Source organism: Tupaia chinensis, unplaced genomic scaffold (assembly GCF_000334495.1).
Source record: "Tupaia chinensis unplaced genomic scaffold, TupChi_1.0 Scaffold144952_1, whole genome shotgun sequence".
NCBI lineage: Eukaryota > Metazoa > Chordata > Mammalia > Scandentia > Tupaiidae > Tupaia > Tupaia belangeri.
Window position 1 is genome coordinate 315452 of NW_006204812.1, and position 13587 is coordinate 329038.

The 13587-nt window shown below is 47.3% G+C and overlaps 1 protein-coding gene across 1 annotated transcript; it reads right to left on the reverse strand.

Annotated features, from left to right (window-relative positions):
* On the reverse strand, window positions 1-13566 carry FKBP1B (FKBP prolyl isomerase 1B). Its single transcript, XM_006167654.3, has 4 exons — window positions 13437-13566; window positions 8085-8132; window positions 1688-1800; window positions 1-622 (listed from the first exon to the last, which is right to left on the reverse strand). The coding sequence occupies exons 1-4, from the start codon at window positions 13471-13473 to the stop codon at window positions 494-496; spliced, it is 327 nt and encodes a 108-aa protein (XP_006167716.1). The 5' UTR covers window positions 13474-13566; the 3' UTR covers window positions 1-493.
* Between the last annotated feature and the right edge of the window lie 21 nt (window positions 13567-13587).

Below are 13587 nucleotides of genomic sequence, written 5' to 3' on the forward strand. Positions count from 1 at the left end.
GGACAGGGATTTGTCAAGCACAGAGCCTTTATTTTACATATTATTTCCAAAGATGACATTGTGTCAGTGAGCAGCCCACAGACTTTATAAGAGGACGTGACAGCAAAGGTAACTGGCTCAAGTCCCTCTGTGTACGCCACGAACGTTTCACATCTGAGCACCTTGTGTGTCTGGCTTACGTGAAGGTAAGGCAGTGTAGATTGTGCAAACAAGATATCTGTGTTCTGTGATCAGGAACGGCTACTACATGCATCACATAAAATGCACAACCTGAAATGCTTCAATTTGCAACTGAAGTTTCCTCAAGCAAGGAAGCGCGTGAACAGTGACGAACACATACCGAGCTGCACGGGCAGAGACTGCAGGACGCGATGGGGCAATGAGGTCAGCACACTGATCAAGAGCCCCGACCAGGGGGAGCCGTCCCAGCGGCCGTGCAGGCTAGGAGGGTGAGCAGCAGCCATCTCCAACCACTTTGAGTTCTTTCCTGCCTTCACTCTAAGTTGAGCAGCTCCACGTCAAAGATGAGAGTGGCATTGGGAGGGATGACACCAGGGTGGCCCGTGGCTCCATACGCCACATCAGGGGTGCAGGTCAGCTTCGCCCTCTGCCCCAAGCTCATCTAGCAGGGATGGGGGCAGATGGGGAAAGGGAGAAAGAGGACCCAGCTTGATTTAAAAGAAAAAAGTAAGGTAACTATGGCATTTTCCCAAATGAGCCTCATGGTAACGCTGAAGATTTGAGATGAGTTTTATATGTGACATGTTGACATTGTGCTCAGAGCTTTAAGAAATACAGATTCTGCCTCAGAATAGCACAGCTGAGACTTCATTCTGGGACAATAACCTCTACACAATAGCCTTAAATTCATTTGTCTGACAAACATTACTGACTATTCAATTTGTGTGTGGCCCAAACACTTCTCTTCTCACTCTCTTCCAAAGAAGTGTAAAAGAGCATATAAGAAGCATATAGATAGCACATGTACACCCAGGAAGTGCTATAGGAGCAGTTCATTACAGAGGGTCAGAGGTTTGAGGCCACAGGAAGGAGGCGAGGGCTAAGGGACTCCAGTGGAGCATTGCATCACTTTACAGACCAGAGGACTTGAACCTGAGCGCATCACAGCAGTAAGAACCCACTGGGCATTGGTGGCACAACTGGTGAAATTTCAATAAATTGGTTTTGGAATTTTGAATAATCAATTAAAAAATCAATATATTGTTTCAAAGTCCTGGTTTTGATCACTGTACTACGATTATAGAACATGTTCACATCTGGGGAAGCTGAGTTAGACTATTTTGGAACACTACAATTTCTGCAATACTTCGGTAAGTATGAGATTGTTTCCAAAAATATGTTTAAGGAAAAAAAAAGTCTTGGCTTACTCTCTCCAACTTCTCTAATGCCTCCGTCCAAGATAGCAGATAGGCCTCCTTGGCTAATTTCAGGCAAGCCCTTGGGGACATGCTTGGGATCAGGAAACCTCAGTGACTCAAAGAGGCACAATGGCAATAAAAGAGGTGGGGACAAAGACCAGAAGTGAACGCCAGGTGGCACTGCACTGCCTTGGCAACAGCGTTAAAGCAGCGGGGGTCTCTGCCAGGGTGAGAGTGGGGGTGGAGGGCAGAGTGCTAAACCCAGAACCCTGACTCCTCCAATCCCCTTTCGTGTACCCTCATCCTACCTGGGCTGCGCCCTCTTCAAAACCTTTGATGACTTCCTGTTTGCCAATTCTGAACTTGAAAGGTTTGTTTCTGTCTCGGGATGAATCGAATTTCTTCCCATTTTGGAGCATTCCTGTCAAAACAAGAACAGGGTGGGAAAGAGCTGTGGTCTTGAGTTCACTCCCAACTCGGATCTGCCATGTCTAACACGGAGTTCCTGTTATGCACAAACCTTCTCCTCCAATCCTCCCCACCTATCCTGCTGCCCAAGTAAGAAACCTGGACATGCCCCATCCACCTCGCCCACTTGTGGCCTGTCATCAGGTCCCACGTATCCTTGGAATGTACCTATTTCCTCCAATTCTGTTACTACATTGCGGACTCACCTGTGGACAAAACAACCTCCTAGTTGGTCTTTTTGTTCCATTTTTACTCCTCCGTCCCGTTTATCACTAGCATTTAGACTAATTTTTTCTTCTTTACACATAAATCTGATCATATTACTCCCCTGCTTAAAACACATTCTCCAGGACAGAATCAGAACGCAAACGTCTGCATTGTACACAAGCACCGCAAGATCTGGCTGTTGCCTGTCTTATAACCCTCTCTGCTCTTCCCTTTTTTCCCTCACCCCTGCATCCTACTCGTATCCCATCTTTCTCAATTTGCTCTGCACGTCACACCTTTTTTGTGCCACTTCCTCAGCCTAAAGTTCTGTTTTCCCAGATATTCTAGCTTCAGGCTGAGTCCTTACCTAATGCTCCTAAGTTTCCCTAAGGTTCCCCCAAAATGCAAAACCCAAAGGTCGTATCATTGCCTACTCCAGTGATAGTGTGAGGTGATCTAGCCGGGCAGTGGTGGCCTCTAGACTAGGACTGTTTGAAGCTGGAACACCCGAGGTGCTGCCTCTAGCAGTTGAGAACATCCCTCAGCTGTACATCCTGGTGTGTACATGTGCGCCCCACCCAGCAGCCCAAAGCCCAAGAACTGCTTTCTTCTTTCTATTCTTTTTGGTCATTCTGATGCCCAGATCAGAGCTCCTACAAATGATGCAGTTCCACAGCTTCTTTCTGTAGTCTCTGGACACCACAAAAGGCAATCTGGGCAAGACCTGGCCTATAAGTCTGGAGACTGAATTCTTCTTTTTTTTAAAAAAATTTAATTTACTCATTAATTTATTTTAATTTCACCAGAGAGAGAGAGAGAAAGTGGGAAAGCAAGCCACCAGGTCCAGGACTTGAACTGTGGTCGACCATGTGGGAGTCCAGCACCTTAACCACCACGCCACCTGCTGGTCCCCTGGATTCTTCTTCTTTTTAAAAAATTTTGGCAGAAGTTTCCTGCATTTGCCAGAGAGAAGAAAGCACCCCCCAATGGGGTATGGTCACACCACAATCCCTTCTCCTCCACTTCTCCATCCTGTCAGGATTTCGAGCATGCATGCACATATATCTGGCATGGTTTTCAAGTCACCAGGTCTGCAATTTGAACCACACAGTTGGCCATGTGGGATCTAGCTCCCTTAACCAGTAGCCCACGGAGCTGACTTGAGGCTGGATTCTTACTTCATTCTGGCACTAACTGTGTGATAATGTTAGGCAAATCACTTCTTCTCTCTGGACCCTATATTTGCCTTATTTAGCGTGGGAGCTGGGCCATCTTAGTGTCTGAGTAATTAGGACTCCATTTTCCAATTCTTATAACTAAAATGCATACCATAGAAATGGGCTTATTTACCTATGTTCTGGGTAGAATAAATTAGGCTCTTCCCCTGGGTGCTAAATGAGACAAAGGAGAAAACCCTTATGGTTATGTGGAGAGACTCACAGATGGATGCTAAGGAGACCAAAAACAAACTCATGCGCGCACACACACAGGTTGCAAAGATATTCAAATACACAGAGACACTTATGCATGCTCACAGACACACACAACGCACTCCAAAGCAAAACTCGAAGGGCCAAACAGATGCTAAGAAAATATTTAGATACACAGGTCTACATATATTCACACAGACATACTTGAACAAATATGCATATGCACATATGCACACTCACACACTCACACATTCCACTTATAGACTGACTTTCTCATTCTATAGTTTCATATGCCTTAGAGTACTTCAGGCCATACAAAGTAACCTGTTGCTACAAATTCAGCCAGAACTAGGCAGTTCAGAAACAATAGGCCACATAGATATGATTACTTGATTTGACAAAGATACTTCTGCAATGCAACAAATAAAGATTTTTTGTTTGTTTGTTTGTTTGTTTTTGATTAATGCTGCTAGAGCAACTATATGTCCATAAAGGGGAAAAATGAACCTTGATCCCTACTAAATCAACACAAAAATCAATTCCATACAAATCATAGACCTAAATAAGACTAAAACTACATAATAATACATAGAAGAATATCTTCATGATCTAGAGATAAATTCCAGAACTGAATTCTAAAAGTACTAGCAGTAAAGGAAAAAAAAAATGGTAAGAGAGACATTAAAATGAACTTTAGGGACCAGCAGGTGTCATGGTGGTTAAGACACTGAACACTCCCACATGGCTGATCATGGTTCGAGTCCCGACCTGGTGGCTTTCTTTCTCACTTCCTCTCTCTCTCTCTCTCTCTCTCTGTGTTTCTCTCTGGTCAATTAAAAAAAGAAAAAATAAATAAGATAAATTTTATAAAGAGTATACAGTTGTCTAAAGACAACGTACTCAACCAATTAAAAAAAATTAAGAACTTCAGTCAAGCCCATGGACTGGTTGAGGTGGCTGATTCCCACACAGCCAACCATGCAGTCTGAGCTCAAGACCAGGAGGCTTGAAAGATATACTGGGAGCATGTGAGTGCATCCCCAAAATCCTGACAGGAAAAGGTGTTTCAGTGTGCCCATTTGCCATGGAGCGTGTGTGTGTGCTTTCTCACTCTTCCCTTTTCTCTGTCTCTCTCTCTTACAAGTGCACACAACCTCTGGCAAGTTGAAAAAAAAAAAAAAAAAAGTAAGACCTCTATTCAAAATATGGCATGCCACGATGTAAAAGATGTTCAGACGCTACTAAAAAAAGACTCATATCCAGAATTCATAATGAACTCCCATAAATCAATGAGAAAAAGACAACCTAATTTTTTAAACATTTGGCTGGCTCCATAGCACAGCGGTAATGCTCTGCTCAAGAGAAGCTGGATCCTACATTGCAAGTGTGGTTTGAATTCCTGGCCTCATCAGCCTGAAGCCCTCTGGGCATGAGAGTGAGTGCCCAAGACCCAACGAACTAGAGGACTGAATGGGGGGAATGTGGCATGAGCAGAACATGTGATGTATGCTCATTTCTGTCTTGTCTTCTCTTTTTTTTTTTTTAAAAAAAAAGAATTATTTTATGTAACTTTATTTATATTAATTTGAACAGAGAGGGACAGAGTGAGAGAGAGAGGGAAAGTGAGAAATTAAGCTGTTGAGTCTGGGACTCAAACCATAGACAGCCATGTGGGAGTCCAGCACCCTTAACCACCACGCCACCTGCTGGCCCCTCTTCTTTTTTTAATTTTGTCAGAAGGCATGTGTACTCAACAGAAAGGGAGAAAGGGAAAATGAGAAAGCATCCCCTCAGTGGGTATGTGATAATACCACTATCCATTCTCCATTTCTCCTTTTGAGATTTCGGGCATGAAGGCACATGTGCTGGCATGTTTTTCAATCCACTGGGCCTGAAACTTAAACCATGCAATCAGCCACATGAGGTCCAGCCACCTTAACCAGCTCACCACCTGCTGGTCTGCTCCTGTTTTTGTAGCTCTCTCTCCCACTTTCACGTGTAGATGCACTCAATCATGACTAAATTATTTTTTAATTGACAAAATTTGATCAGTCTAAAGAAGATGTTCAAATGGCCAATAGGTATATGAAAAAGTGCTTAAATTCATTATTTATCAGAAATGCAAATCAAAACCACAAGGAGATACCACAGAATACCCACCAGAGCAGGCCAAAAACAAACTGAAACTAAAACCTGGCAATATTGGGCCGGCAGTTGGCGTGGTGATCATGGCACTGGATTCTCACCTGGCCAGCCTGGTGGCTTTCTCACTTTCTCTTTCTCTGGTCAAATTAAATAATAATAAACAAAATAAATAATTCTTTTTAAAAAAATTGACAACATCAAATGTTGGTGAGGACCCAAGGTAACTGGAACTCTCCTACACTGGCAGAAGCATAAATTGGCACAACTGCTTTGGAGAGTTGTGTGGCAGTATTGCTGAGGCTGAGTGCAGGGAGAGCCCTGGACCTGAACAGTTCCATGTACCTGTGTGTACATATGTGCACTAAGACACACCTACACAACTGTTCAAAGCAGTCGTATTTTAAATAACTGAACTATAAATAATCCAAACGTTCAACACTAGAAGAGAACGACAAATTATAGCACATTCATAAAGGAAATACTATACAGAGTAAAAAGAACAGACAGACATAATATTGAGTGAAATAAGCAAAACACAGAAGAGTACATACATACTCTGATTGCATTTACACTAAGTTCAAAATCAGACTAAACGAATCCATGGGGACAAAAGTCAGAATAAGATCACTTCTGGGAGGCAGAATGACTAAGAGGAGGTATGCGGAGGACTTCTAGGGGGTGCCGATAATGTTTTACATATTCATCTGAGAGGTGGTTCCATAACTGGGGTCACTTTGAAAACACTTATCAAGCTGTATATTTTATTATGTTCTTTACTGTATATTTAATTTAAAAGTTTACCAAAAGTGGGGCCAGCAGGCAGTGGGGTGGTTAAGGCACTGGATTTCCACATGGCCGACTGTGGCTTGAGTCCCAGACCTGGTGGCTTGCTTTCTTACTTTCTGTCTCTCTCTCTTTGGTGAGCACCATAGCAATTTTGAAAATAGTAATAATTGGGGCCAGCAGGTGGTGTAGTGGTTAAGGTGCTGAATTCACACATAGGTGACCCATGGCTTGAGTCCTGGACATGGAGGCTTGAAACTCACATTGGGTGTGTGTGTGCGTGCCCCAAATCCCAACTTAAGAATGGAGAAGGGATTGTGGCATGGCCATCCCCCTTGTGGGGAGGAGTGACTTCTCACTTTCTCTCTTCTTTCTCTGTCTCTTGGGCAAGTGAACACACCCTATAGCAAAAATCTCCCAAAAACCAAATAAATAAGTAGCTTAAAAAAATGTTTACCAAAAGTCCCCTCCAGTCTCCTGCTATGCTCGATAGACGATTTCTCCCCAAACCAGAGCCGCTCACAGCTGCTAGTACTGAACGCACTTCACCTGCTCTATGTATGCATTGTGAAAAGACTTTGCAAAAGGATGTTGTGGTTTCAGTAACTTGATAAATACTGGTCAGTCTACAACATGTAGAACAGATAAATCAATTACAGGGGTCAGAGGCCCCAGAGGACCGATGGTAATTAGGCCTCATCACCAGGAGCTAAAATACGGCTCCAGCCCACTGACGTCACGACCAGCAACACCGTGGTCGAGACGCATCCGCACGGTCTGCCTAGGATGAACCTGGTGCTTCACACCGGCCTGGAGAGCTGCTAAAAATGGCCCTTTCTGAATATGTCCCAGGAATAAAACTGGCCTTGCTGTATGCTAAGTGGCTGTCACCACCTTTGCCACATCGGGAAACAGGTCACAAGGCAGAGAGCTCACCCCCCTTGGAATCAACACCTGCTCGCGATCTTCCTGCCAGCAGTCCTGAGAGCTAGCCTGTCCCTCAGACCACCTACCCTGCAGAGCCAGGGCATCCAAGAGGGGTCAGCAGAGATGGGGGCCCTCCTCTGGGCTCCCCCAGCACCTGGAGACAAGCACTCCATCCTTCATGCTGCATCTGATTCTCCGGGTGACTTGTCTGTCCTCTCCCACCTCCCACCACGGCCCCAGTGAAGACGGGACCCTCCCTCCTTTGTGTCCAGCACAGCATTCCCACAGTAGGTACTGAATTCAATTGGGACTGGATGGGACTTTTAGTCTTTTCTGGAAAGAGAAAGGAGATTCTGAAGTGGTCAGCCTGCTCTTCTCTAATGATACTGGAGGATGAAGAGAGTCTGCTGAGAGTTTCAGGACCCTCTGAGTTTTAAGAGGGATTTCTGAATACCAGACAGAACCAGGAGGACTGGGGCTCCTGGCCTACAACAGAGGAAAGGGGGCTGGAGGCCCTTATTCAAATAGAGGCTGGCACCTGCAAGGGCCTTGGCTGGTCTGAGTGGGCAGGGCCCACTCAGTCCAGGAGACTGGCTGGGAGGAGTGGGGGAGGGCTGGTCACAGGGAGTTCTGGCTGCCTTGGGCTCTTGGCTGGATTTATAGGGTACACACCTCTGGAGACAAGCTCAGAAGGGAGCCCTTGGGAAGGACAGGTCTGGGTGAGGGCGGAGGGAGCAAGGCCTACCTGTGTAGTGCACCACACACGTCTGGCCCTTCTTGGGAAATGTCCTTCCTGCAAGGAGACACAGGGCAGATGAAGGAGCAGGGTATTGGGAAAACTCACCTGGCACACTCAGGTGTGATCCTGACCAAGAGCTCAGGCCCCAGTCTCCCCCTCCATAGCACGGGCATGCCAGCGGCCCTCGCTGGCTCTGTGCCTCGTGTGAGCCAGAGCTCATGTCTCCTCTCTCAGCCTCCTTTCCTCCAGGCTTTTCTCTTCCTTTGATTGTCCTTTCTTTTTAAAAAGTTTATTTCTCCCATGAGAGAGACACACATGAGAAAGGGAGAGAGACAGGCACTCCCACTAGGGCCCCCAAGCTGTAATCCACTCCCGGCCTCAGCCAACCCAGATTAAGGGCACGTGTGCATGCACCTGGCATACACAGGAAGGTCCTGGGTTGGGGACCCGAGACCTTCCCATGTGGGTCTAGTCGTGTGACTACTGTGCCACTATCTGGCCCTGATTACTCCTTTTACTTCCCTTCATGCGTTCCACAAACATTTATGGATGGCCTACTATGTGCCAGGGTAGGATTAGAGTCCAGAGATATAGAGGAATATAGGAACTCATGAGGAAGTTGAGGAAACAGACACGTAAATCCTAGATTATAATGCAGAGCAAACTGCTTATGGAGGATGCATAAACAGGCCCATTGTGGTGGTCCAGTCGGTAGCAGAGTGAACTGCAGTGCTAGAAGCCATACGGCTGTCTGTGGGTTCAGATCCTCAGGTATGAAAACAAACCAGGTGCATGTGCATGTGCCCCAGGTCCCTACAAGATTGAGGGCTGGGAAAAGGGGATTCTGGGGTGATGAGAGCTTATCAGGGGTGCTTTTCTTTCTTTCTTTCTGCCTCTCTCTTTCATGTGTGCATGTGTTCTCGTGAATAAAATTTTAAAAATTATTTTTAAGAAAAGGATCCAGGGCCAGCAGGTGGCGTGGTGGTTAAGAGTGTTGGACTCCCACATGACTGACTGTGGTTCGAGTCCTGAACCAGACGGCTTGTTTTCTCACTTTCCCTCTGTCTCTTGTTTTCTCCTTCTCTGGTCAAATTTTTAAAACTAACTAAAGTTAAATAAAATAATAAAATTTTTTTAAAAAGAAAAGAAAAGGATCCATAGGGGCCAGTAGGTGGTGTAGTGGTTAAAGCATTAGACTCCCATGTGACTGACCACAGTTCAAGTCCAGACCCAGTGGCTTGACACTCACACCAGGCATGTGTGTGTGTGCCCAAAAGCCCAAGAGGAGAATGGAGGAGAAGGGATTTGGCATGGCCAATCCCCCTGGGGGGCCGATTTCTCACTTTCCATCTTTCTCTGCCTCTCCAGTGAGTGCACATGCCCTATAGCAAAAAAATAAAACTCTCAAAAAAAGCTAGGTACCAGGCCTGTGCCTGATCCTGGGGATACAGCAGTGAACAATACAGACAACCCCCTGCTCTTCGGGGATTTACATTCAAATGAAGGGTGATAATCCTTCCTCAAATAAGACAATTATGGATTGTGGTAAGTACTCTAAAGAAAATAAACATAACGATAAATCAAAAAGAGACATAGTGGGGGCTTGCAGGTGGTGTAGAGGTTAAGGTGCTAGATCCCACGTGGCTGACTGAATGGCTCAAGTCTTGGACCTGGATGGAGGTTTGAAAATCATACCAGGAGTGGAAACCAGCAGGTGGCGTGGTGGTTAAGATGCTGGGCACTCCCACATTGCCGACCATGGTTCAAGTCCTGGACTTGATGGGGGTGGATGGTCAAAGTAAAGTAAATGAATAAATAAAATAAAAATTTAAAAATTCTTAAAGAAAATCATACCAGGACTGTGTGCATGCATGTCTGCCCAAACTTCCTCCAGGAAAATGGAGAAGGGTTTTACATGGCCATCTCCCTTGGGGGGTTATTTCTCACTCCTCACATGTCTCTGGTGAGCAGACATGCTCTATAGCAAAAGAGAGAGAGAGAGAGAGAGAGAGAGAGAGAGATGGTGGGACAGGCTATTTTAGAAATAGCCTTAGAGAAAAGGTGGCAAGTAAACTGGCACTTGAAGGATGTGCAAAGTGTGTGTGTGTAAAAAAAAGCACCTGACCACACAGGAGGGTTCCCTGTTCATGTCCGGGGTGTGTGCCCATGACCCTAGTTTGCTGAAGTTGAAGGCAAATTGCAGCATTAAGACCCTGTTGGGGGTGCTGTCTCTCTGTCTTTATCTCTATTGCTGATGGAAGAAATATCTTTTTTAAATTAGAAGAAAAGAGGGGCCAGCAGGTGACAGGGTGGTTAAGATGCTGGACTCCTGCATGGCTGACCATGGTTTGAGCCCTGGACCCTCACACCAGGCACACATGCGTGTCTGCCCCAAATCCTGAGAGGAGAATGGCAGAGAGGGAATTTCAGTATGGCCATCAACCCTGGCGGGGGCGGGAGAATGATCTTTCACTTTCCCTCTCTCTCTCTTTCTCCAGGTAAGCACGCACACTCCTTGTGGCAAAAACCAAAATTAGAAGAGAGTAAATGACTGGAAAGAAAGGAGGGGAAAGAAATGGGAAACAGACAGATCATGCAGGGCTCACAGAGCCAGAGTTAACATTAAGTGCAATTGGAAGTCACTGGAGAGGGTTTTAAACAAGAGAATGACATAATCTGAATTAAGATTTTATAAGATCACTCTGGCTGCTGCGTGTAGGATAGACGGCTAGGCGTCTGCTGTAATAATCCAGACAAGAAATCAATGATGGCTTGAATGAACGTGGTGGCAGCAGAGAAGAGAGTGAAACAGATTGGAGATACACTTTGGAAGTGGAGCTGACAGAGCACACAAAGAGAATAGAGATGGGGTTCAGGATGAGCAGAAAGGAGAAAATGAAAATGATGCTTGGGTTTTCAGTTTGGGTAACTGGATGGGTGGTGGAACTATTTCCTGAGATGGGGAAGACAGGAGGAACAGGTTTGTGTGGGTGGCAATCTTGAGATGTGTTTCTATTATATGGAGGCAGAAGAAGGGTCTGCACTGGAGGTGTACATCAGGGTGGAACTGAGCTAAGGGGCTGCCCAATGGGGTCTGGGGAAGCCTACTAGCCTCAACATTGAGAGGACTCTGTGGGAGTAGGAGGAGAGAGCAACTAAGTGGGAGGGTCCAGGACAGCATTATAGAGATCATGGTTAAATTGGGTCTTAAAAGATGAATGGGATGGGGGCAGCAGGTGGCATGGTGGTGAAAGGCACTGGACTCCCACATGGCTGACCATGGTTCAAGTCCCAGACCTGGCGGCTTGCTTTCTCCCTTTCTCTCTCTCTCTCTCTCTCTCTCTGTTCCTCTCTGGTCAAATTAAAATAAATAAAGTTAAGTAAAATAATTCTTTAAAAAATAGCGGATGAATGGGGGTGGGCTGGCAGGTGGTGTGGTGGTTAAAAGCGCTGGATTCCCACATGGCCAACTGCAGTTCAATTCCAGACCTGAGGGCTTACTTTCTTGCTTTACCTTTCTCTCTATATATATGGTCAAATTAAAAAATAATAATAACAAATGGAATTTCAAGAAATAAATAATTCTTTAAAAACTATGAATAGGAGTTTGCTAGAGGAAATAAAGGGACAGCACCTGGGAAGAGGGAACTACATGGAACAACATGTTTAAGGACAGAGGGGCCAGCGATGCAGGAGCCTCAGCTGTTTCCCTCTATAACCCTGGGGCCCAGCACACAGGACATGCTCAATAAATATTTGCTGAATGTGTGGTGTGTTTAACAACTCGCAGGGCACTTGGCAAAGCTGGGAAAAAAGCAACGGGTGGGCGTAGGGACAGGTAGCAAGAGATATTCTGTTTGATGTGGAAGGTTCAAAAAGACCATATCACCAAGAAACTCTCTAGAAAAATCACTGTAAGATTTTGAGGGACAGGCACGGTCACTTAAGCCTCTTAGTGACACATCAGACTGTGTCATAGAAAATGAGTGGGACTGGGACCAGCAGTTGGCGTAATGGCTATGTCACTGGACTCCCACGTAGTCGACCTCGTTTGGAGTCCCAGACCTAGTGGCTTAAACTCACGCAGGGCACGTGTGCGTGCGTGCCCAAGATCCTGAGAGGAGAATGGAGGAGAAGGGATTGTGGTGTGGCCATCCCCTCTGGGGGGTGATTTCTTGCTTTCTGTCTCTGTATCTTTGTCTTTCTGGTGACTGCACACACCCTATAGCAAAAACCTCTCCAAAAAAGAGAAAAAAGAAAATAAAAAGAAAGAAAGAAAGAAAGAAAGAAAGAAAGAAAGAAAGAAGGAAAGAAAATGAGTGGGAGTGATGTAGGGAGGCCAGACTGAAGGCAAGGAGGTGAGACTGAAAGTGGGGAGAGCATTTCAGATGCAGTAGGAGGTGACAAGGTCTCAGGGTGATGCTCCGTGGGCCGGCATCAAAGTTCTCTGCTGGAGCAAAGAAGCCTGCACACACCGGGTGATCAGGGTAGTGCCTGGGCGCTCTAGGGACCACTGCCTTTCAACAAAGAGGGTACCCTAGAACCGAGAAGCCCTCGGATTTCCTGGGGAGGGGAGCTGTCAACAACAGCTTATAGAAGTTTGCCTGTCACGCCCTGTAGCCATGGAGTCTGAATTAAATTCGATTTAGGAAATAAAGAAAAGGCTATTCTTTGCATCCCCAGACCCAACTAGACAAAGGTGTGGGAGAGCGAGTGGTGCCAGTAGGGGACCCGGGGAACAGAGACCACAGAGGAGCACCTTGCTGACTCTGAGGGACCCTAGGACACTCAGGTGGAGGTCGAACCGCAGGTCGGAGGTCTGGACTGAGTCGCTTAAATTTGGAGGCCAGAGGAGTGGACGGACGGCCAGGGAGGGGAGAGCGCGAGCAGAGGCGGCAGAGGGAGCGCTTCTCTGCCCCAGACAGGCTGGTCCTTCCAGCCTTGGAAGCCCACCCCGGGGGGCGCGCGTTAGTTGGCTTCCAGAGCAGCAGAGACCCCAACGCAGGTCTTTTCCCCAGTTTCCAGAGCTCACCCAGCATGGCAGGGAGCTGAAACCCGGCCCTGGGAAATCAGCAGCAGCAGATACGCGAACCGGTCCAGCGGCGGGGCCCCCAGGGCGGTGGCGGGCGGCTGACCCTCGGGGCCGCCGCCTGCGTTCCCCTAGGTGCGCTGACGCGGAAGAGGGTGGTGCAGGATCTTCCCCTACACCCTCGAGAATCCAGCCCGGAGTCTCCCCCGGCCTCCGCATCCTGGCCCCGCTCCCCTTTGGCACCCCGCGAGCCACCTCGGAACCAGACCCCGGCCCGCCCGGCTCCTCCCCGGGACCTCTCCTCCTCCCCCGACTCCGCCGCCCGGTACCGTCTCCAGGGGAGATGGTCTCGATCTCCACGCCCATCGCGGTCCCACAGGCCCCGCCTCCGGGGGGTCCCCGCTGCGGCCCCGACCCCGGATCCGCTCTGGCCCGAGCCCGGCAGGCGCTCCGGCGCCGCTCGCCCACCCCCCCGCCGGG

Bases quoted from the DNA above. Each gene is read 5' to 3' on its own strand.
- FKBP1B (XM_006167654.3), bottom strand. From the start codon at position 13,473: ATGGGCGTGGAGATCGAGACCATCTCCCCTGGAGACG. The intron at 8,133-13,436 runs GTACCGGGCGGC...GTCTCCTTGCAG, and splicing joins GACCATCTCCCCTGGAGACG to GAAGGACATTTCCCAAGAAG. The intron at 623-1,687 runs GTAGGATGAGGG...CATCCCTGCTAG, and splicing joins TTGAAGAGGGCGCAGCCCAG to ATGAGCTTGGGGCAGAGGGC.